General features: G+C 43.4%; 1 protein-coding gene across 2 annotated transcripts in view; it reads left to right on the top strand.

Moving 5' to 3' along the window:
* PDE4DIP (phosphodiesterase 4D interacting protein) overlaps nucleotides 1-22,281 on the top strand; it is a 1,987,893-nt gene that overhangs the window by 56,135 nt on the left and 1,909,477 nt on the right. For both annotated transcript variants that reach the window (XM_077276217.1, XM_077276216.1), the window contains exon 4: nucleotides 15,618-15,737. In XM_077276217.1, the coding sequence (XP_077132332.1) occupies nucleotides 15,618-15,737 (120 nt within the window). The remainder of the gene's footprint in view (nucleotides 1-15,617; nucleotides 15,738-22,281) is intronic.

Below are 22,281 nucleotides of genomic sequence, written 5' to 3'. Positions count from 1 at the left end.
TCATAACATGTCGCTATATTAACTTCCTGGATCCTTAGTCCAGTGCCTGGCATCGTTGTAATCAGATCCTTCTGTTGCTCCTGTCTGCTGGTCCTGGCTCTTGCAAAATTAAGCTAAGTCTTGCTTCTTTGTTTTTTGAGTTACTTGCTTTGCTTCTATTTTTGTCCAGCTTGTACTAAATGTGATTTCTGACCTTGCTGGAAGCTCTAGGGGGCTGGTGTTCTCCCCCCGGCCGTTAGACGGTTCGGGGGTTCTTGAATATCCAGCGTGGATATTTTAATAGGGTTTTTGCTGACCATATAAGTCATCTTACTATATTCTGCTATTAGCTAGTGGGCCTCTCTTTGCTAAATACCTAGCTCATTCTTATGTTTGTCTTTTCCTCTTACCTCACCGTCATTATTTGTTGGGGGCTTGTATCCAACTTTTGGGGTCTTTTCTCTGGAGGCAAGAAAGGTCTTTCTTTTCCCTTCTAGGGTTAGTTAGTTCTCCGGCTGGCGCGAGACGTCTAGAACCAACGTAGGCACGTTCCCCGGCTACTTCTATTTGTGGTGCTAGGATTAGATATTTGGTCAGCCCAGTTACCACTGCCCTATGAGCTGGTTTTTTGTGTTTGCAGACTTGGTATTGATTCCTGAGACCCTCTGCCATTGGGGTCATAACAGACTGGGTTGCGGTTAGCAGTGGGGTACCACAGGGGTCAGTATTGGGCCCTCTTCTTTTTAACATATTTATTAATGACCTTGTAGGGGGCATTCAGAGTAGAATTTCAATATTTGCAGATGACACTAAACTCTGCAGGGTAATCAATACAGGGGAGGACAATTTTATATTACAGGATGATTTATGTAAACTAGAAGCTTGGGCTGATAAATGGCAAATGAGCTTTAATGGGGATAAATGTAAGGTCATGCACTTGGGTAGAAGTAATAAGATGTATAACTATGTGCTTAATTCTAAAACTCTGGGCAAAACCGTCAATGAAAAAGACCTGGGTATATGGGTGGATGACAAACTCATATTCAGTGGCCAGTGTCAGGCAGCTGCTACAAAGGCAAATAAAATAATGGGATGTATTAAAAGAGGCATAGATGCTCATGAGGAGAACATAATTTTACCTCTATACAAGTCACTAGTTCGACCACACTTAGAATACTGTGCACAGTTCTGGTCTCCGGTGTATAAGAAAGACATAGCTGAACTGGAGCGGGTGCAGAGAAGAGCGACCAAGGTTATTAGAGGACTGGGGGGTCTGCAATACCAAGATAGGTTATTACACTTGGGGCTATTTAGTTTGCAAAAACGAAGACTAAGGGGTGATCTTATTTTAATGTATAAATATATGAGGGGACAGTACAAAGACCTTTCTGATGATCTTTTTAATCATAGACCTGAGACAGGGACAAGGGGGCATCCTCTACGTCTGGAGGAAAGAAGGTTTAAGCATAATAATAGACGCGGATTCTTTACTGTAAGAGCAGTGAGGCTATGGAACTCTCTGCCGTATGATGTTGTAATGAGTGATTCATTAATTAAATTTAAGAGGGGACTGGATACCTTTCTGGAAAAGTATAATGTTACAGGGTATATACACTAGATTCCTTGATAAGGCGTTGATCCAGGGAACTAGTCTGATTGCCGTATGTGGAGTCGGGAAGGAATTTTTTTCCCCATGGTGGAGTTACTCTTTGCCACATGGGTTTTTTTTGCCTTCCTCTGGATCAACATGTTAGGGCATGTTAGGTTAGGCTATGGGTTGAACTAGATGGACTTACAGTCTTCCTTCAACCTTAATAACTATGTAACTATGTAACTATGTGGGATGGCTGGGTCCGCAAGAAGCCGCCCGGTCTCACGGAGCAACGCTGCGGGTGTGCGGCCTGGAAGGAGGCTCCGGACGCGGACCGGCATATAGGGGTCCGGGATCTGTGGCACAGCAGCAGCAGCAGCCGGTACACTGCTCAATAGCGCGGGCCGAGGTGAGATCGCGGCCGCGTATGCGCAGAGCGGTGTAAAAATCTCCATTACTCGCCTGGAAGTGGTTGTAGCACTTCTGGGTCACTCAGCAGCGGTGAGGGAATGCGCAGTTTCGCGCATGCGCAGTACACCGCTGGGAAAAAAACAAACAAAAAAACCCCGGATTTCTGCCTATAAAAGGGGGATGGTTGCGAGCGCACAGGCGATGCAACATGTCATCCCCAGGCAAGATGGTGGACCCAGCAGGTGATCCAGCCAGCAGGAGGTCCTCGTATGCCAGCCGCAGGAGCGATGCCACGAATTCAAGATCCAGGAAGGCGCTTCGGCCACCTGATCCGGTACCATACAGCTTCACTGGGTGAGTGTAAAAACCCTCTGCCTATAAAGCTGACACTCTTTTCCACAATATCTTCTTCTCCCAGGCCAAAAAGAAACAAAAATCCAAACACAAACAGTGTGCTTTGTGTGATGAACCTCTCCCAGATACCTACCCTAAAAAACTCTGCAACCAATGTATTACTGAAACCATGCAGAGTCCATCTATGTCTGTTACAGATATACGGGCCAAAATCAGGGAAGAGTTACAGGCCATTACACAAGCCAATGCACCCCCTAAGAAATCCAGTAAAGAGAAAATAGTATCCAGCTCCGAGTCCGATGATGAGGGCGTCATCAACTCAGACTCCTCACATACGTCATCCTCTTCTTCAGTACCGTCTGACATTGAAGGTCGGTCTTGTTTTCCCCTTGATGGGGTTGACAACCTAGTAAATTCCATCACGAATACAATAGGTTGTGAGGATACAAAAGATGACAAAACAGCACAAGACATCATGTTTGCAGGGTTAGCGGAGAGGAAAAGAAGAGCCTTTCCAGTAATTCCTGCTGTTAAAGCATTGATAAAAAGGGAATGGTAAAAACAGGACCAGAGAGGTTTTCTCCCGTCAGCCTCCAAAAGGAAGTACCCCTTTAGTGACGATGAGCTAATATCATGGACTAAGATTCCTAAAGTGGACGCAGCGGTTGCCTCCACTTCAAAACAATCAGCTTTACCGGTTGAAGATGCAGGCCTACTCTCTGATCCTCTGGATCAGAAAGCGGAATCGTCATTAAAAAGATCATGGGAAGCTTCCTGTCACGGGGAGACTAGGTGGGCAAGAGCTAATAACCCGGGTCCCTGCAATTTCCCTCAGACTAGGGAAATCCTGACTGACCCTCTACCTGGAGTTTACACTGATGGTGTGCATGTCTAGGCCTCGACCCTCGCCCTGTCTCCTGTTTCAACCCTAGGCTGAAACAATACCCACAGTTAGAACAGACAAGGATAACGGAAAATATACACCACGCCGCAGTCACTCAGGAATACACTATAAATGCGCAGGGCAAAATAAATACAAATATAGGAAGGAGTAAATAAGACAGCAACGATACTCCAACTACTTGCTCACCACTCCAGACCGAGATAACAACGCACAAGACAGAAGCTATAATCGGCGACGCCCAATGTTCAGGAGAACTATTTAAAGGCAATGGGCATGGCCCAGTTTCCAATCCGAGCATCAGGTAAATTAATCCCGGACCAGCTAGATAAAATCTAGCCGACGCCAATGAGCACATAGTGGTTAAAAGCGGAATTACCGCTGTCTGTCGAACGACCTGGTCTGAACAGCGTCCGACATGACACTTCCACGGGCATATTTAAACCAACAATTGCCAGTACATGCACTGCTAGATCCATGCTTGTCTGGATTGATCAGTTAGATCAACAGATTGAACAGGGAGTCTCTAGACAAAGATTGCGGGATGCGATGCCATTAATTAGAGGGAAAGCAGCATTCATGGCTGACGCATCAGCTGACTCTCTACGCCTCGCAGCAAGATCGGCAGGTCTAGTAAATAATGCCAGACGTGCTTTGTGGATGAAGAGTTGGAATGGGGATACAGAGTCGAAGGTCAAGATCTGTGCTATTCCGTGTGAGGGTGAGTTTCTATTTGGAAAAGCTTTGGATGAGATCCTAAAAAAAGCAAAAGAAAGGAAAAAAGCCTTCCCTGACCCCTCAATTCCTTTCTATAGGAAGACTTTTAGGAGGAGACCGTTCGGGAAAAGAAGATAAAGACCGTCCCGGTGGGCCACAAGAGAGGGAAAACAGAGTGGTACTATGTTTAAAGGCCCCCCCTTCCGTAGAGACAATAAATATTAAGACACCAGTCACCCCAGTAGGGAATAGTTTAAATTTTTTCTTTCCCCAATGGCAAAAGATTACGTCAAATTCCTGGGTTCTAAATATTATTAAGGAAGGAATTAAAGTAGAATTCCTCCAAATTCCCCATGATTCTTTTATTTTAACAGCCCTCAGCTCACCAATACAACAAAGGGCCCTTGAACTAGAGATCCAAAGTCTCATAAATAAAAATGTCTTAGTTAAAGTACCAAAGGGACAAGAGGGTAGTGGGTTCTACTCTCCATTATTTTTAATCCCTAAGCCCGATGGTTCATTCCGAACAATTATAAATCTTAAAAAACTCAATACGTTTATTAAAAATTATACGTTTAAAATGGAATCTATTAGATCTACCATTAAGCTCCTTTATCCAAATTGTAAAATGGACGGCATTGATTTGAAAGATGCTTACTACCATCTCCCTATCCATAACAGATATCAAACATACTTCAGAGTAGCGGTAAAACTCAAAGGGGAGATTCATCATTTCCAGTACACGGCCATGCCCTTTGGTCTTTCCACAGCACCAAGAATCTTCACCAAAGTAATGTTAGAGGTGATGGCCTACCTTCGCCAAAAGGACACTTTAATCATCCCCTATTTGGATGATTTTTTAGTTGTAGGAAATTCGTTCCTTCAGTGTGCTGAACGTTTAGCTGACACTGTCTCATCTTTACAGGATCTAGGCTGGACCATCAACTCTGAAAAATCCAGACTTATCCCACTTTCCCTCCAGATATTTCTAGGGTTCCATCTAGATTCCACAAAACAAAGATGTCTACTCCCTCAGGTAAAAATATCTCTAATAGAGGGAAAAGTAGCTGCTGCCAGTCACAAACCCCGAATGTCCCTGAGGGAAGGAATGTCCTTATTAGGATCCCTTTCTTCCTGTACTCCAGCCGCCCAGTTGGCACAACTCCATACCCGAACACTGCAACACCAAATTCTTCGGGAACAGAGAATATTTCTAGGGCACCTCGAATCAAAAATAACGTTATCACAGGAGGTCCTAGCTTCCTTGTTGTGGTGGCTAGATAATAAGAATTTAACGGGGGGTGTCCCTTGGGTGATAACGCCATCCCACACTTTGACTACTGATGCTAGTCCCCACGGGTAGGGCGCACATATGGGAGATGATTTCTGCCAGGGAATATGGAATGAGGAAGAGATCTTATATTCATCTAATTTAAAAGAGTTGAATGCAGTAAGCTATGCACTGCGTCAATTTCTCCCACAGCTTCGAGGAAATCACGGCAGAATCTGTTCAGACAACACTACGATGGTGGTTTATTTAAACAAACAAGGCAGTACTCGATCAGATGCTCTAATGTCTCCCGCAAACAATATCTTGATCCTGGCCGAAAAGCATCTGTTGTCCCTCTCTGCGGTCCACATCAAAGGAGAGAGCAATCAACAGGCAGACTTTCTAAGTCGACACACTCTACATCAAGGAGAATGGTGTCTGAATCCTCACATTTTTCACAAAATAACATTATTATGGGGCAGGCCCCAGATAGACCTGTTTGCTACAAAACAGAATACACAAGTACAGAAATTTGCATCTCGGTCCCGTGCCGACTACCCGGACATTCTAGATGCTCTTCAAATATCCTGGCAATTCAAACTGGCATATGCCTTCCCTCCTATAATTATGCTTCCACAAGTAATATGGAAAATCAGGGAAGAACGGGCCAGAATAATATTGATAGCACCATTCTGGCCCAAGAGACCATGGTTCTCGTGCCTGCAATCAATGTCGGTGACAGATCCATGGGTCCTTCCCTCAATCCCAGACCTACTATCTCAGGGACCTTTCTTCCACCCCCAAGTGGACAACCTCCACTTGACGGCCTGGAATTTGAGAGGCAGATATTAATTTCTAGAGGGTTCTCAAAAGGTCTAATCGATACACTCCTGCTTAGCAGGAAACCATCTACCACAAAGATTTTTACTAAAATAAGGAAAAAGTTTCTTCAGTTCCATACAGGTTCCAACCCCTCAGAAGTTCCAATAAGACCTATCTTAGAATTCCTACAAAAAGGGAAAGAGTTAGGTCTTTCTGTTAATACACTGAAGGTCCAAGTATCCGATCTAGGCGCCCTCTATGGCCATAATGTTGCTGGGGATAAATAAGTGTCCCGTTTTATCACAGCCTGTGAATGAGTTACACCTGTTCACATACCTAGAGTTTCCCCTTGGGATCTAAATCTAGTCTTAGACTCTCTAACAGAACCTCCGTTTGAGCCTATAGATACAGCATCTCTAAAACACTTATCGTTTAAAACGGCCTTCTTAGTAGCATTAACTTCGGCTAGATGAGTCAGCGACATTCAGGCCTTATCAATAGATCCACCTTTCCTTCTAACATTTCAGGACAGATTAATTTTAAAACCAGATCCCTTATATCTCCCTAAGGCCGCAGGGAAATTCCATAGATCACAAGAGATACATCTTCCCACTTTCTTTAAAGACCCCTCCACTCCTGAAGAACAAAAATTCCACACTTTAGATGTCAGGAGAATAGTTTTACAATATATTGAAAAAACTAGTAGTTGGAGGGCTCTGTTCATATCCTTCCAGGGCAAAAAGAAGGGGTATGGAGTTACAAGAGCCACATTATCCCGTTGGATTAGAGATGCTATCAGACTGGCCTACTCCATGAAAAATAAAGAACCTCCGGAGGGCATTAAAGCACACTCCACCTTCTTCCTGGGCCGAAAGGGGAAACGTTCTAATTGGTCCTCAATTGGTCCTATATGTCCTATATGTAAGGCGGCAACTTGGTTGACTCCTTCTACTTTCTATAATCACTACAGGCTTGATCTTTCATCAGCTTCTGACCTACACTTTGGCAGGACTATCCTCAGCACGGTGGTCCCCCCCTAGGTGTTGGTCTCTGGAAATCTCTCCAGTGGGTGCTGTCATGGTGAAGGGTAAATAGCCGGATTACTTACCGGTAATGCTCTTTAATGAGTCCATGACAGCACCCAGTCACATCCCTCCCTAATAAATTAAAAATTCAATTGAATTACTTCTATGGAGTATATAAGTTTAAGATATATTGTAAATATTTGACTAATACTGGCGGTCCTCCGGGTACTCTGAAAATTAAACTGAGGAGGAGAGGGGGACCGCCCCTTTTATTTCTCTGTAGGTTTCCTGTTCCTTGGGGCGGATCCCTATCTCTCCAGTGGGTGCTATCATGGACTCATTAAAAGAGCATTACCGGTAAGTAATCCGGCTATTTGTTTATGCACTAAACAAAGAAGCATTAAAAAGCAACAAAAACAAAACTTGCTTTTTGTAAGTAGCTTAAACGCAGCTTAAACTTTTCTTTAAAAAGCTGCAAAAATGTAACATGTGAACATATCCTAAGGCCATGTGCACACGTTGCAGGTTTTACCGCGGTTTTGACTCTGCGGATCTGCAGCAGTTTTCCATGTGGTTTACAGTACCATGTAAACCCATGGAAAACCAAATCCGCTGTGCACATGCTGCGGAAAAAAATGCGCGGAAACGCAGCGTTGTTTTTTCCGCAGCATGTCAATTCTTTGTGCGGATCTGCAGCGTTTCTGCACCCTTTGACTTGTATTGAGTCGGGCACTTCCGCAGCAAAACCTCAGATATAAAAAAGATCTGCGGTTTGCTGTGGTGAAACGCTGCAGATCGGGAGGGGGGGAAGAGTGTGAGCGGAGACTGCGTGTCTGTGTGTGTGGGCGGGGTCTGTGCGGGCCTGTCGGGGGTCTGTGCGGGCCTGTTGGGGATCTGTGCGGGCCTGCCGGGGGTCTGTGCGGGCCTGCAGGGTATCTGTGCGGGCTGCTGAGGGTCTGTGTGGGCCTGCCGGGGGTCTGTGGGGGCTGCCAGGGGTCTGTGCGGGCCTCTCGGGGGTTTGTGCGGGCCTGCCGGGGGGTCTGTGTGGGCCTGCCGGGGGGTCTGTGTGGGCTGCCGGGGGTCTGTGTGGGCCTCTCGGGGGTCTGTGCGGGCCTCTTGGGGGTCTTTGTGTGTGCAGGCATCGTCGGATGGGACTACAAGTTACTACTATCTATGCCTGCTACAATAACAGTGATTGACACATTAGCCAATGATGGGACAGTAGTAGTCCCATCATCCGGCTAATTTGTTGAATGTAAAAAAAACAAAACACAAACATACATACTACATACATACATACATACATACAACATACATACAACATACTACATACATACTACATACAACATACATACTACATGCATACTACATACAACATACTACATACATACATACTACATACAACATGCTACACACAACATACTACATGCATACATACAACATACTACATGCATACAACATACTACATACATACTACATACATATATACAACATACCACATACAACATACTACATACATACATACTACATACAATACATTCATACATTACATACAATACATACATATAGACATACAGTACATGTAACATAGAGTACATACTCGCCATCACTTGTCACTTTGATCCCCGAAGCCAATGTCACCTGTAAAAAATATTAAAATAATAAACAAACACTATACTACCTGATCCGCAGAAATCCACGAGTGTCCCACGACGATCTCCTGTGGAGAGCAGCAGCATCAGCTGATGCGACCGCTCTCTAGGGGCTCCAGGAATATAATGACGGAAGATATCCTTCCGCACTGTATTCCTCCGCCACTGTAAAGCATAGTCCCTCAGTCTCACTTATGGCACTGCTGTGTGAGAAAGTTCTCACGCAGCAATGGCATAAAGTGAGACCAGTGAGCTAAGGTAACCTCTCAGTGGTGCACTGCAGGAGCCATTGTCTCTTGTCAGTGTGTCACTGGAGGTCCTTATTACCCCATATCCCACCGCTACTCGGGAGTGGGAAGAGAGGGGCTAAGTGCCAGAATTGGCGCATCTCACAGATGCACCATTTCTGGGGCGGCTGGGGGCTGGTATTTGTAGCCGGGGGGGGGAGGGGCAATATCCATGGCCCCTCTGTAGGCTATGAACATCAGCCTGCAGCTGTCTGCGTAGGCTTTCTGGCTATAAAATATAGAGGGACCCTACGTCATTTTTTTGGGGGGTCCCCCTATTTTAATAGCTAGTAAAGGCTACGCAGACAGCTGCGGGCTGATATTCATAGCCTGGGAGGGGCCGTTTTTTAGAGAGAGAGAATGGAAAATGTGCATGATTTCAATGGAAAAAATTCATGAAAAAACGGATTCGGAGGCCGGATTCATCATTTCACATCTGTTTAGTACATTTTTTTGCCGGATCCGTCGCTGCCCGTTTTTTCACCGGACAGAAAAAACTTTCCTCTGTATGTCATCTCCGTCCGGCGGAAACAGTTTTTTTTTTTTACAGATCCAGCAAAAAACGGAGTAAACATGTGGCCATCAGGCGCAATCCGGTCGCTAATACAACTGTGAGAAAAAAACGGATCCGGCGAAAAAAAAAACTGATCTTTTTTTTTTTCAAAACTCGCCAGATTGTGCCTGACGGCAAAAACCTGATGTGCGAAAGTAGCCTAACTATCCAAATATCTATCTACATCTATCTATCTCATTCCTTCTGTCTATCTATAGTTAGGTCCATATATATTTGGACAGAGACAACATTTTTCTAATTTTGGTTATAGACATTACCACAATGAGTTTTAAACAAAACAATTTAGATGCAGTTGAAGTTTAGACTTTCAGCTTTCATTTGAGAGTATCCACATTAAAATTGGATGACAGGTTTAGGAGTTTCAGCTTCTTAACATGTGCCACCCTGTTTTTAAAGGGACCAAAAGTAATTGAACAGATTCAGTAATTTTAAATAAAATGTTATTTTTTAGTACTTGGTTGAAAACCCTTTGTTGGCAATGACTGCCTGAATTCTTGAACTCATGGACATCACCAGACACTGTGTTTCCTCTTTTTTGATGCTCTGCCAGGCCTTCACTGTTGTGGTTTTTAGTTGCTGTTTGTTTGTGGGCCTTTCTGTCTGACGTTTAGTCTCTAACAAGTGAAATGCATGCTCAATTGGGTTGAGATCAGGTGACTGACTTGGCCATTCAAGAATATTCCACTTCTTTGCTTTAATAAACTCCTGGGTTGCTTTGGCTTTATGTTTTGGGTCATTGTCCATCTGTAGTATGAAACGACGGCCAATCAGTTTGGCTGCATTTGGCTGGATCTGAGCACACAGTATGTCTCTGAATACCTCAGAATTCATTTGGCTGCTTCTGTCCTATGTCACATCATCAGTAAACACTAGTGGCCCAGTGCCACTGGCAGCCATGCATGCCCAAGCCATCACACTGCCTCCGCCGTGTTTTACAGATGATGTGGTATGCTTTGGATCATGAGCTGTACCACGCCTTCGCCATATTTTTCTCTTTCCATCATTCTCGTAGAGGTTGATCTTGGTTTCATCTGTCCAAAGAATGTTCTTACAGAACTGTGCTGGATTTTTTAGATGTTTTTTTAGCAAAGTCCAGTCTAGCCTTTTTATTCTTGATGCTTATGAGTGGCTTGCACTGTGCAGTGAACCCTCTGTATTTACTTTCATGCAGTCTTCTCTTTATGGTAGATTTGGATATTGATACGCTGACCTCCTGGAGAGTGTTGTTCACTTGGTTGGCTGTTGTGAAGGGGTTTCTCTTCAGCATGGAGATTATTCTGCGATCATCCACCACTGTTGTCTTCCGTGGGCGCCCAGGTCTTTTTGTATTGATGAGTTCACCAGTGCTTTCTTTCTTTCTCAGGATGTACCAAACTGTAGATTTTGCCACTCCTAATATTGTAGCAATTTCTCGGATGGGTGTTTTCTGTTTTCGCAGCTTAAGGATGGCTTGTTTCACCTGCATGGAGAGCTCCTTTGACCGCATGTTTACTTCACAGCAAAACCTTCCAAATGCAAGCACCACACCTCAAATCAACTCCAGGCCTTTTATCTGCTTAATTGAGAATGACATAACAAAGGGATTGCCCACCCTGTCCATGAAATAGCCTTGGAGTCAATTGTCCAATTACTTTTGGTCCCTTTAAAAACACGGTGGCACGTGTTAAGGAGCTGAAACTCCTAAACCCTTCATCCAATTTTAATGTGGATACCCTCAAATGAAAGCTGAAAGTCTGAACTTCAACTGCATCTGAATTGTTTTGTTTAAAATTCATTGTGGTAATGTGTCTAACCAAAATTAGAAAAATGTTGTCTCTGTCCAAATATATATGGACCTAACTGTATCTATCTATCTATCTATCTATCTATCTATCTATCTATCTATCTATCTATCTATCTATCTGTCTGTCTGTCTGTCTGTCTGTCTGTCTGTCTGTCTGTCTATCTGTCTGTCTGTCTGTCTGTCTGTCTGTCTGTCTATGTGTGTAATGGAGTGTGGGTTGGACAAATGTAAAAGAGGAGGTTGGACAAGACATGACATCACAAATCTTTTTTTTTTTTGTTCAATAACACATCTTTATTTAGCTTTGAAAAACGCATACAAAACTGCATCAAAACCGGCGCAAAAACGCGTCAAAACCGCTCAAAAAACGCATCAAAAACGCACCTGCGTTTTCTGCCAAGACCTGCGGATTTAGTGCAGAAAAATCCGCAGGCAAATCTGCAACCTGTGCACATACCCTAAAGGTTTAATATATTTAATATAATAAGTGCAAAAATTATACAATGAAATCTTAAACTAACATCAAGCAACATTCACTAAAGATGAATGGATATAAATTACTTTATTAACTAAAGTGGCACCGAAGAGAAAGGTACAATAAAATGCATAGTGGATAATACACTAATTTGGAAAATGAACATTATCAGGGGGACGTAACTCCACTGCCTCCAATCGTCAGGACAATTACACAGTTGACTGAGTGATGGACAAGGCCCCAGCTGCTTCCACTACTACACCAGCACAGTCACTGACAACTCCACATTAACAAAAGGAACTACTAGCCAATACCAATCGTTTATACAGGCCGTTTGGACACCTGTTACAGGTAGTGCATGGCTTCAGGGGTGCAGAGCAAAAGGAACGCAGCAATTACGTTTTTTTTTATATTTAATTTGGAAAAGTAGGCAAAAAAATAAAATATATTAACAAAATGGGAACAAAACAATATGGTATATACAATCACAAAAATAAAAGGGATAACCTGTGTCACAGAAATCGCTCAGGTACTCTTTTTTAGGAAAACTGACAGAACCATAGCAAGCTTTACCTTCCATGACTGACAAATGACAGAAATCCTATCTGATTTTTATTATGTCAAGGTTATCCCCAGATATGTCCCCTTGGTGAGCTCATATGGGGGCTGGTCATGGGATGTGCTAGGTCTTTTAGTTTTGAGATCCCCAACTTTCAGGATATCTTGGCCCCTGGGGGTCCCAAGTGGGAGATGTGATTGTCGTGGTTTTTAGCACAGTTTTATCTTTCAGTAGCAATAAAACATGACATGGATAGCATCATCCACTGACTCGATATTAAATTAGAAGTTTTCTGTTGGCCTTTTGGTGATGTGAGTGAATGCGTTTTGTTTGTCCCTTCGCTACAACGCTGAAAATATACCTCTTATAAATATGGAATTGAAGCCCCTGTACTTCTCTCCCTTTGAGTATATAAATCCTAGTCTTGTTGGCTGGTTCTCATCAGGTTTCCTGGGGTAATTTGGGGATTTCCTAACAAACAGGCAACCCCCACATGTACTTAGGCTGGCTAGCAGCCGCCAATCATGCAGCTACGGCGACAGAAACTAAATCTCCGAGCACATCCAAATACTCGGAGACCACCCGAGTGTGCTCAGGAAATCACAAGTAACGAGTATACTCGCTCATCGCTAGTAATTACCTGTTCGCGGCAGGAGGTGTTACCTCAATGGAGGTTGAAGTGTCAGCTCTTTCTCACCTCCCTAGTTCTAATTAATCCCATATGTTCAATATGATGGTGATATGTCCCCCCCTTTCCAGAGATGTCTTTATGGATCTTAGTTTTTCTCTTCAACAAACATGAAAAAGAAAGAATAATTTAACAAAAAAGTGCAAATGGAAGCCTGGATCATGAAATAGAGTAAATGCCTAAAATAATTGTTTTAGAATAAAGGATCTTTGAAATTTACTTTTGCATTTAAGAGTTATTCCCTAAACTTTTATTTAAACCCTGAGGAACCTTGGAATTAATTTTGTAAATCAATTCATCTCTTGTTTCCATAATTATTGGATCCAGCCCTGTATGGTGCCATGACTATGTTTCCCAGGTGTACCAATAGAACATCGTGTCACCATGTCAGCGATGACCTGACAGATGTGCGCTGGTGAGCACAAGTGACTGCGGATCCTGTCACTACACTAATCTGACCAAAACTTCAGCCTTTTGTAACTACAAGACTATGTTCACACTGGGCGTTTTTGCAACTTTTTTTTTTTAAACAAATTTTCATCTGCTTATTAGGCTATGTGCACACTTTGCGGGGTCCTCTGCGGGTTCTCCCGCAGCGGATTTGATAAATCTGCAGGGCAAAACCGCTGCGGTTATCCCTGCAGATTTATCGCGGTTTGTTTTGTGGTTTCCGCTGCGGTTTTACTCCTATACTATTGATGCTGCATATGCAGCAATATGCAGCATCAATAGTAATGTTAAAAATAATAAAAAATGGCCTTATACTCACCCTCTGACGTCCCGATCTCCTCGGCGCTGCACGCGGCGGTCCGGTTCCAAAGATGCTGTGCGAGAAGGACCTTTGTGACGTCACGGTCATGTGACCGCGACGTCACGGTCATGTGACCGCGACGTCACCGCAGGTCCTGCTCGCACAGCAACCCTGCGACCGGACGGCCGCGTGCAGCGCGGAGAGGTGAGTATATCATTATTTTTTATTTTAATTCTTTTTTTTCACACTAATATGGTTCCCAGGGCCTGGAGGAGAGTCTCCTCTCCTCCACCCCGGGTACCATCTGCACATTATCCGCTTACTCACAGTCACATGCTGAAAGTTAGCGGATCAATGCATTCCTATGTGTGCAGAATCGCAGCGATTCTGCACAAAGAAGTGACATGCTGCGGAATGTAAACCGCTGCGTTTCTGCACGTTTTTTCCCGCAGCATGTGCACAGCAGATTGCAGTTCCCATAGGGTTTACATGTAAATGTAAACGCTATGGAAACTGCTGCGGACCCGCAGCTGTAGAAACGCTGCGGATCCGCGGTAAAACCCACAAAATGTGAACATGGCCTTACAGTGCCTGTAAAGCCTATGAGATTTCAGAAATCTCTTGCACACAGCTTGTTTTCTTGTCATCAGTATTTTCTGCTTTGTATGTTTTTTTTTTTTTTTGCACAATAGCGCATGTCACTTCTTTTAGCTTTTTTTCAGGGTTTTTGACGCATTGAAATGAATGGGTGGTGAAAAAAAACGCACTAAAAATGCAGATATCAGGTTTTGCTGTGTTTGTGTCAAAACCTGATTCTGTAGAATAGGACTTTTTTTCAACACTAAACAGCTTTTTTGGCATGCAAATCCGCAAACCTTTATACACCTGCAGTTTGGCTGCGTATTTTACTGACTCAGTGGAAGTTAGTGGGTGCAGAAATGCGGCAGATCCGCAAAAAAAATTGACATGCTGTGGAAAATAAAACCCTGTGAATCAGTGCAGAATTTTCCGCAGCATGTACACAACAATTCTGGATTCCCATTGATTAACATTACTTGAGCTACCCTTTGCGGATTTGGTGCAATTCCACACAGAAAAGAAAATCCGCAACCTGTGCACATAGCCTTAATGGATCGGGCCGATATCTTTTCAATGTAACTTTTACTTCATTTTGAACAAAGTAAAAACTGAACCCAAAACACAATAATGGAATAATGGAATTCCCCACTTAGCATTTTTTACTTTTTATCACAACCTTTTATGCAGTGAATGGTAAGTTGTCCCACATAAAACAAGTACTTATATGGCTACGGCGATAGGAAAATAAGTGTTATGGCTTTTGGAAGAAGGGTAAAAACAAAAGTGCCAAAATGAGCATTACTTTTGACTGGATGGGGTTAAATTCACCTAATAACTTTGGTTTATGCAGTGAAACACATGTCTAAACCTTGTTTGTTAATGCAATAGCTACATGCAGTCAAATTCATTTGGTTTGGACTACTGAAAACTGTGTCACAACTGCACTGTGTGGCTTTACCGTTACATGGGATGTAATTTGACTAATGATTTAGAATCAGGCTTAGCTCGGCTTGCTGTGAATTTGTGATGGCCTCTGTCCACTATTCTAGTTGAAGATTTGCAATGAGCAGGCAATTTACATGGGCAAAGAAGGATTATTTTGATTATTACTGGTAATTTATCAATCAACTATTTAATCACCAATTGTTGGTAGTTCTGATTGTATTTGACAGTAAATAATTCTGGTTTCTTTAATGCAGACACTACAGGAATTTCAGCAACAGCTGACGAATAAGCTGAACAGTGCTCATGAGCTAACACACAACCAAGAATGCGTATTGCAGAGCTTGAGGGATACCCTTCAGAGTAGAGACCATGAGGTAGGTCATCTGGTGAAAGTTCTGTAACAAAGCTGGCCGTACACACTAGACGACTGTCAGCCACACGACTGCCATCTCGGCCAACTGTCCCATACACAGGAGAGCTTGTTCGGCCGAGCGCCCCTGTCTTCTCTATCAGAATGTCAGCGACTGACACATCGGTTGAGGCTTGTCTCAGGGAGAACAATGTGATGGGCAGTCTGAAATCAGACCTGCACACAATCAACATCTCTCCCAATTATTAGTCGACTGGTGCCCCAATACTTAAAAGACCAAGGGCTGAACCCATCGGTATCAGCGGGTTCTGCCGACTTAAGTCTAATGAATATGGGGTCTCTAGTGTCTTTTGTGTAGTCGAAATGTCCAATTACATTTATAACTCTTAGGATATTTAGCTATATAACCCAATGTGCTGCACCAAGTCCTCTATGGCAGAGAGAAATGTGTCTGCTGTGCCACCTATAGCCTTTTCTAATAATACTGAGGACTCAGGGCTTGTAGTCTTTAATTTGGCTTATCACATTTTATTGATCTATTGATTTACAAACTACAAAATACAAACGAGGGTGCACTTAAAATCATCCATCATAGGGTGGCATGGTATTGGTAAGGATCAAACATGGGATAATGAATAAGACTTTTTTACACTTTATTATGGTACACTGTATAACTATGCAGTACGCAGTAAAAAATATAGCAGTGTAGATATATATTTCTGGTATGAATATTAAATGTATGCTACTCTTACTAGAAGCATTAACTGCATATAATGCAGAAAGTGTAAAGCTATGTGCTGTGAGGCAGTAAGGGGAATCGTATACAAGGGTCATTATGTGTCCCCCAGGATGCGCATACAAGCATACTAAACCTACTAGAGTGTATTGTGATTACACCCACGCCTGTGGTTATAATGCAGAATAAATAAGAGGGTGTGGATTTGGTCAAACTATTTGATCAAGTCAAATTCTAAGAAAATCCGACATGGGTTTTTATTTTTGGAGAAATCTGCAGGATTGGTAGTGGGGCAGATCTCTCCCTTCACTCTGGGTTTTAGGAGGGTCTCATGTCCACAAAACCCATTTAAACACATTGAAATCCCTGTTTGTATGCATGAGTCCAGTGGGCGGTCCTACTAGTGACTGACAGCTCTCTCTGCATATACAGTTATACAAGGAAGACTGACCAGCACTGAATACGACCTCTCACCGGACTAGTATGCATATAGACACCAGGGATTCCAGTGAATAAATTACAAGTTTTACATCAGATAACATTTTCAACATGACCAATTCCCTTTGAAAAGTATAGACCTAGTGTCTATGTAAAATAACAACAAAGACCACACCTGCATTAGCAGACGCACACCCCATAGTTTTGTCTCACATGCTGGTACTTGCCAGATCTGGGACTGTGTAACATTTGCGATCTGATGAGAGCAGATACCTTTTACTTTGAATGGCCGTAATGGACATTCGCCTGTCTAGTGTCAATTTAGTCTTGGCCAGAAACAAGCATTACCCATTACTAGGAAGTGTCCAGAAGACAGCTGCTTGTCAGTTAGTGTGGCTGAAATGCAGTAATGGAGCCCTACTCCTGCATATGGCAGTTAGGCAGACACATGGTTTCACTCTAGTGGACCCTGTGTAATGACAAAAGTGGGTCTCAGGCCTGCCTACAGATGTGCAACCTGGACACTGAATGACAGACTCTGAAGTATAGGTGGTACTGGCCTTTTCCTTCTCTATCTACTGAATAATTGGGTCATAAAGAGTTACTGTATATTTACTACCTTTTGCTTTACTTGTATCTGGAATTGATATTTTTTTTTAATCTTGTGGATATCAAAAATTGTCCACAAATACCTTTTACAATAAAAGATTTCACTCCTCTGGTGCCGTACATGATATGTGTCACAAAGGTGCTTTCCTGCGTGATGTGAAAGCCATAAGTATTTTCTTCAGCATGATATGTGCTGAGAGCAATATATGGCATTGATGGTTTGTAGGTCAGAGATGGGCAGGATGCCTACCCACCATATCTCCACCTTCAGGGTGTGTCTGCAGGGAGTTAAATGTCCAGCTAGCTTTTTTTTTTCTCGGTTTGTATGTGTGAGGAAAGGAAGCCTCCAGCCTGCTAGCTCCTGTGAGAGCTACCCTATGTGTTGTCCCAGAGGAAATGAGCAGGACTATACATGAACTTTTTATTTTCATTTGAGCCAGACAGGCTGTGTTTTTCTGTTACCAGCTTGGCTTTTTGGTTTATGATTCAATAAACCACCCAGAGATTTTAACCACCCAGAGATTTTAACCACTTCAGCCTGTGCGGGCACTGCTCCTTGCACTGAGAGCCCAGTGTTAGCTGACAGAAACAGGTGACACCTTGGCAGGGATCGCCCGCGCACAGCTCCCTGTACGCGGGCGATTGCCATGACTTACATATACTGCATTGGTTGGGAAGTCCTTCCCGACCATGACGTATATGTACTGCAAATGACAGAAAGGAGTTAAGTCACTCTTGTGCTAAGCCACTTCTTTGACGTCTCCCCCGTGTTTCTTGGTATATCTATTGCCTTGGAAATTTTTGTGATTCCTTTATTGGGATGTAAGCGGTGTACGAACCATGGCTTTTGCTGTAAAATGAAACACAGAAATAGGCAGAGAAGTCCTACTGGAACAGCTAAACTTAATATGGCATTAATCATAATTACTGTAAATGATGGCAGCTGTGTACTTATTACTATGTAACAGAACACATCCCCAATTATGAAAGGGTGTGAAGACTTATGCAACCACTTTTGTTTTACTTTTATTTTGTATTTACTCCCCCCAAATGATTTTATTTTGACTCTTAAAGGTTTGTACAGGTTATGGGTGGCATTAAAGATGAAAAAGAACTGAAATGATTCTTCTTCCAATGATTTATTTGTCTTAACCTGTCAGAAACCTGGCATTGTAACAGGGATGTGTAGACTTTTTTTTATGTCCACTGCATCATTTAAAGAGTCATGGCAAAAAGTGTTGGGACCCTTAAAATTAATCCAGAATACGAAGTATTTCTCAGAAAATTACCGTATAGCAATTACATATAATTTGTTATACACATGTTCATTTCCCTTGTGTGCATTTTAACAATATAAAAAAAGCAGAAAAAAAGGCAAATTGGACATAATTTCACACAAAATGCTAAAAATGGGCCGGTCAAAATTGTGGGTGAACAATGTTGTTTCAAGCATGTGATGCTCGTTTAAACTCACCTATGGCAAGTCACAGGTGTGGAAAATATAAAAATCACACCTGAAACCATATAAAAAAGGGGAGAAGTTGACTTAATCTTTGCGTAGCTTGTCTGTGTGTGCCACACTAAGCATGGAGATCAGAAAGAGAACGAACTGTCTGAGGACTTGAGAACCAAAATTGTTAAAGAATATCAACAATGTCAAGGTAACAAGTCTGTCTCCAGAGATCTTAATATTCCTTTGTTCACGGTGCACAACATAATCAAGAAGTTTATAACCCATGGCAGTGGAGCTACTCTCCCTGGACGGCAGAGAAAAATTGAAAAATCAAATTTCAAAGAAACTCAAGCTGACCTGCAGGCTCAGTGTGCATCAGTGTCAGCCTGAATTATCCATGACATTTGAATTAAATGAAACACTATGGCAGGAGGGACCCCATTGCTGACACAGAGACCTAAAAAAGCTAGACTGTAGTTTGCCAAAATCCTTCTGGGAAAGCGTCTTGTGGACAGATGAGACCAAGGTGGAGCTTTTTTGTGAAGCACATCATTTTCTTTACGGAACACAGTACCTAATGACAAATATGGTGGAGGTTCAAAGCTGTTTTGGGGTTGTTTTGCTGCCTGTTATATCCGGTGACCTTGGAGCCGCATGAAACTTTCTCTGGAGTCGGTGGAACCTGTACTGACCGCAATCCTGAACTAACACCGCAACTAGAAGTAGCCGTGGGGTGTGCCTAACACGAACCTAGACACCTCGACACAGCCGGAGGACTAAATACCCCTATAGAGGGAAATAGGAATGCTACCTTGCCTCAGAGCAGACCCCCAAAGGATAGGCAGCCCCCCACGAATAATGACTGTGAGTAGGAGAAGAATAGACACACGCAGGTAGAAACAGGATTTAGCAAAAGAGGCCACTCTAGCTAAATAGGAAAGGATAGGACAGATTACTAGGCGGTCAGTATTAAAACCCTTCCAAAAATATCCACAGCAGATAATACAAAAAGTTCCACAATCTAACTAAAGACATGGAATGTATATCTGCCACTCCAGAGAATCCAATAAGACTGAGAAAATACTGACACAATCGAAGCTGGACAAGAAAACACAAAGAATAGCACTGAATTGTGAAGCACACTGCATGTGTGCCACAGGAAAAAAAACCCAGACACTTATCTTTGCTGATTTGGCAGAAAGGCAGGAGGAACCAGGCAGAGGTCCATAACCTCCCAAGAACAATTGACAACTGGCAAGGACAAATGAATCCTGCACGCCTAAATACCCCAGTCAGAACTGCAATCAGCAGATACACCTGACCAGGGCTGCAACTCAGGGGCAACTGCATTACCACCTACAACCACCGGTGGGAGCCCAAAAGCAGAATTCACAACAGTACCTGTCCCTTGAGGAGGGGTCACCGAACCCTCACCAGCGCCCCCCCGGCCGATCAGGACGAGCCAGATGAAAGGCACGGACCAAATCAGCAGCATGGACATCAGAAGCAAAAACCCAAGAATTATCCTACTGGCCATAACCCTTGACAAGGTACTGAAGCCTCCGCCTCGAAAAACGAGAATCCAAAATCTTCTCAACCACATACTCCAACTCCCCATCAACCAAAACAGGGGCCGGAGGATCAACAGAGGGAACAACGGGCACCACATATTTCCGCAATAAAGATCTATGGAAGACATTATGGATAGCAAAAGAGGCCGGAAGCGCCAATCGAAAAGACACCGGATTAATAATCTCAGAAATACTATAAGGACCAATAAACCGAGGCTTAAACTTAGGGGAGGAGACCTTCATAGGAACATGACGGGAAGACAACCAAACCAAATCCCCAACCCGAAGCCGGGAACCAACACACCGACGACGGTTAGCAAAACGTTGAGCCTCCTCCTGAGACAACACCAAATTGTCCACCACATGAGCCCAAATCTGCTGCAACCTGTCAACCACAGAATCCACACCAGGACAGTCGGAAGGCTCAACCTGCCCAGAAGAAAAACGAGGATGAAAACCAAAATTACAAAAAAAAGGCGAAACCAAAGTAGCCGAACTAGCCCTATTATTAAGGGCAAACTCGGCCAATGGCAAAAAGGCCACCCAATCATCCTGATCGGCAGACACAAAGCATCTCAAATAAGTCTCCAAAGTCTGATTAGTTTGCTCGGTCTGGCCATTTGTCTGAGGATGAAATGCAGAAGAAAAAGACAAATCAATGCCCAGCCTAGCACAAAAGGCCCGCCAAAACCTAGAAACAAACTGGGAACCTCTGTCGGACACAATATTCTCCGGAATACCATGCAAACGAACCACATGCTGAATAAACACCGGAACCAACTCTGAAGAGGAAGGCAATTTAGGCAAAGGCACCAAATGAACCATCTTAGAAAACCGGTCACAAACAACCCAGATAACCGACATCCTCTGGGAAACCGGAAGATCAGAAATAAAATCCATAGAAATATGCGTCCAGGGCCTCTCAGGGACCGGCAATGGCAAAAGTAACCCACTAGCACCGGAACAACAAGGCTTGGCCCGCGCACAAGTCCCACAGGACTGCACAGAAGAACGCACATCACGTGACAACGAAGGCCACCAAAAGGACCTACCAACCAAATCTCTGGTACCAAAAATACCAGGATGACCAGCCAACACAGAACAGTGAACCTAAGAAATCACTCTACTAGTCCATCTGTCAGGAACAAACAATTTCCCCACAGGACAGCGGTCAGGTCTATCAGCCTGAAATTCCTGAAGAACCCGCCGTAAATCAGGGGAAATGGCAGAAAGGACTGCCCCTTCTTTCAGAATGCCGACCGGTTCAAGGACCTCAGGAGAATCGGGCAAAAAACTCCTAGAAAGGGCATCAGCCTTAATATTCTTAGAACCCGGAAGATACGAAACCACAAAATCAAAACGGGAAAAAAACAAGGACCATCGAGCCTGTCTAGGACTCAGCTGTTTGGCAGACTCGAGGTAAATAAAATTCTTATGATCGGTCAGGACCATAATACGGTGCTTAGCTCCCTCAAGCCAATGTCGCCACTCCTCAAACGCCCACTTCATAGCCAACAACTCCCGATTGCCGACATCATAATTGCGTTCAGCAGGTGAAAACTTGCGGGAGAAGAAGGCACACGGTTTCATCAAAGAACCAACAGAATCCCTCTGAGACAAAACGGCCCCTGCCCCAATCTCAGAAGCGTCAACCTCAACCTGAAACGGAAGAGAAACATCTGGTTGGCGCAACACCGGAGCAGAAGTAAATCGGCGTTTAAGCTCCTGAAAGGCAGAGACA

Source organism: Ranitomeya variabilis, chromosome 8, assembly GCF_051348905.1.
Source record: "Ranitomeya variabilis isolate aRanVar5 chromosome 8, aRanVar5.hap1, whole genome shotgun sequence".
Classification (NCBI taxonomy): domain Eukaryota; kingdom Metazoa; phylum Chordata; class Amphibia; order Anura; family Dendrobatidae; genus Ranitomeya; species Ranitomeya variabilis.
The sequence above is the reverse complement of the archived record's forward strand: the minus strand, read 5'-3'. Positions and strand labels throughout refer to the sequence as shown.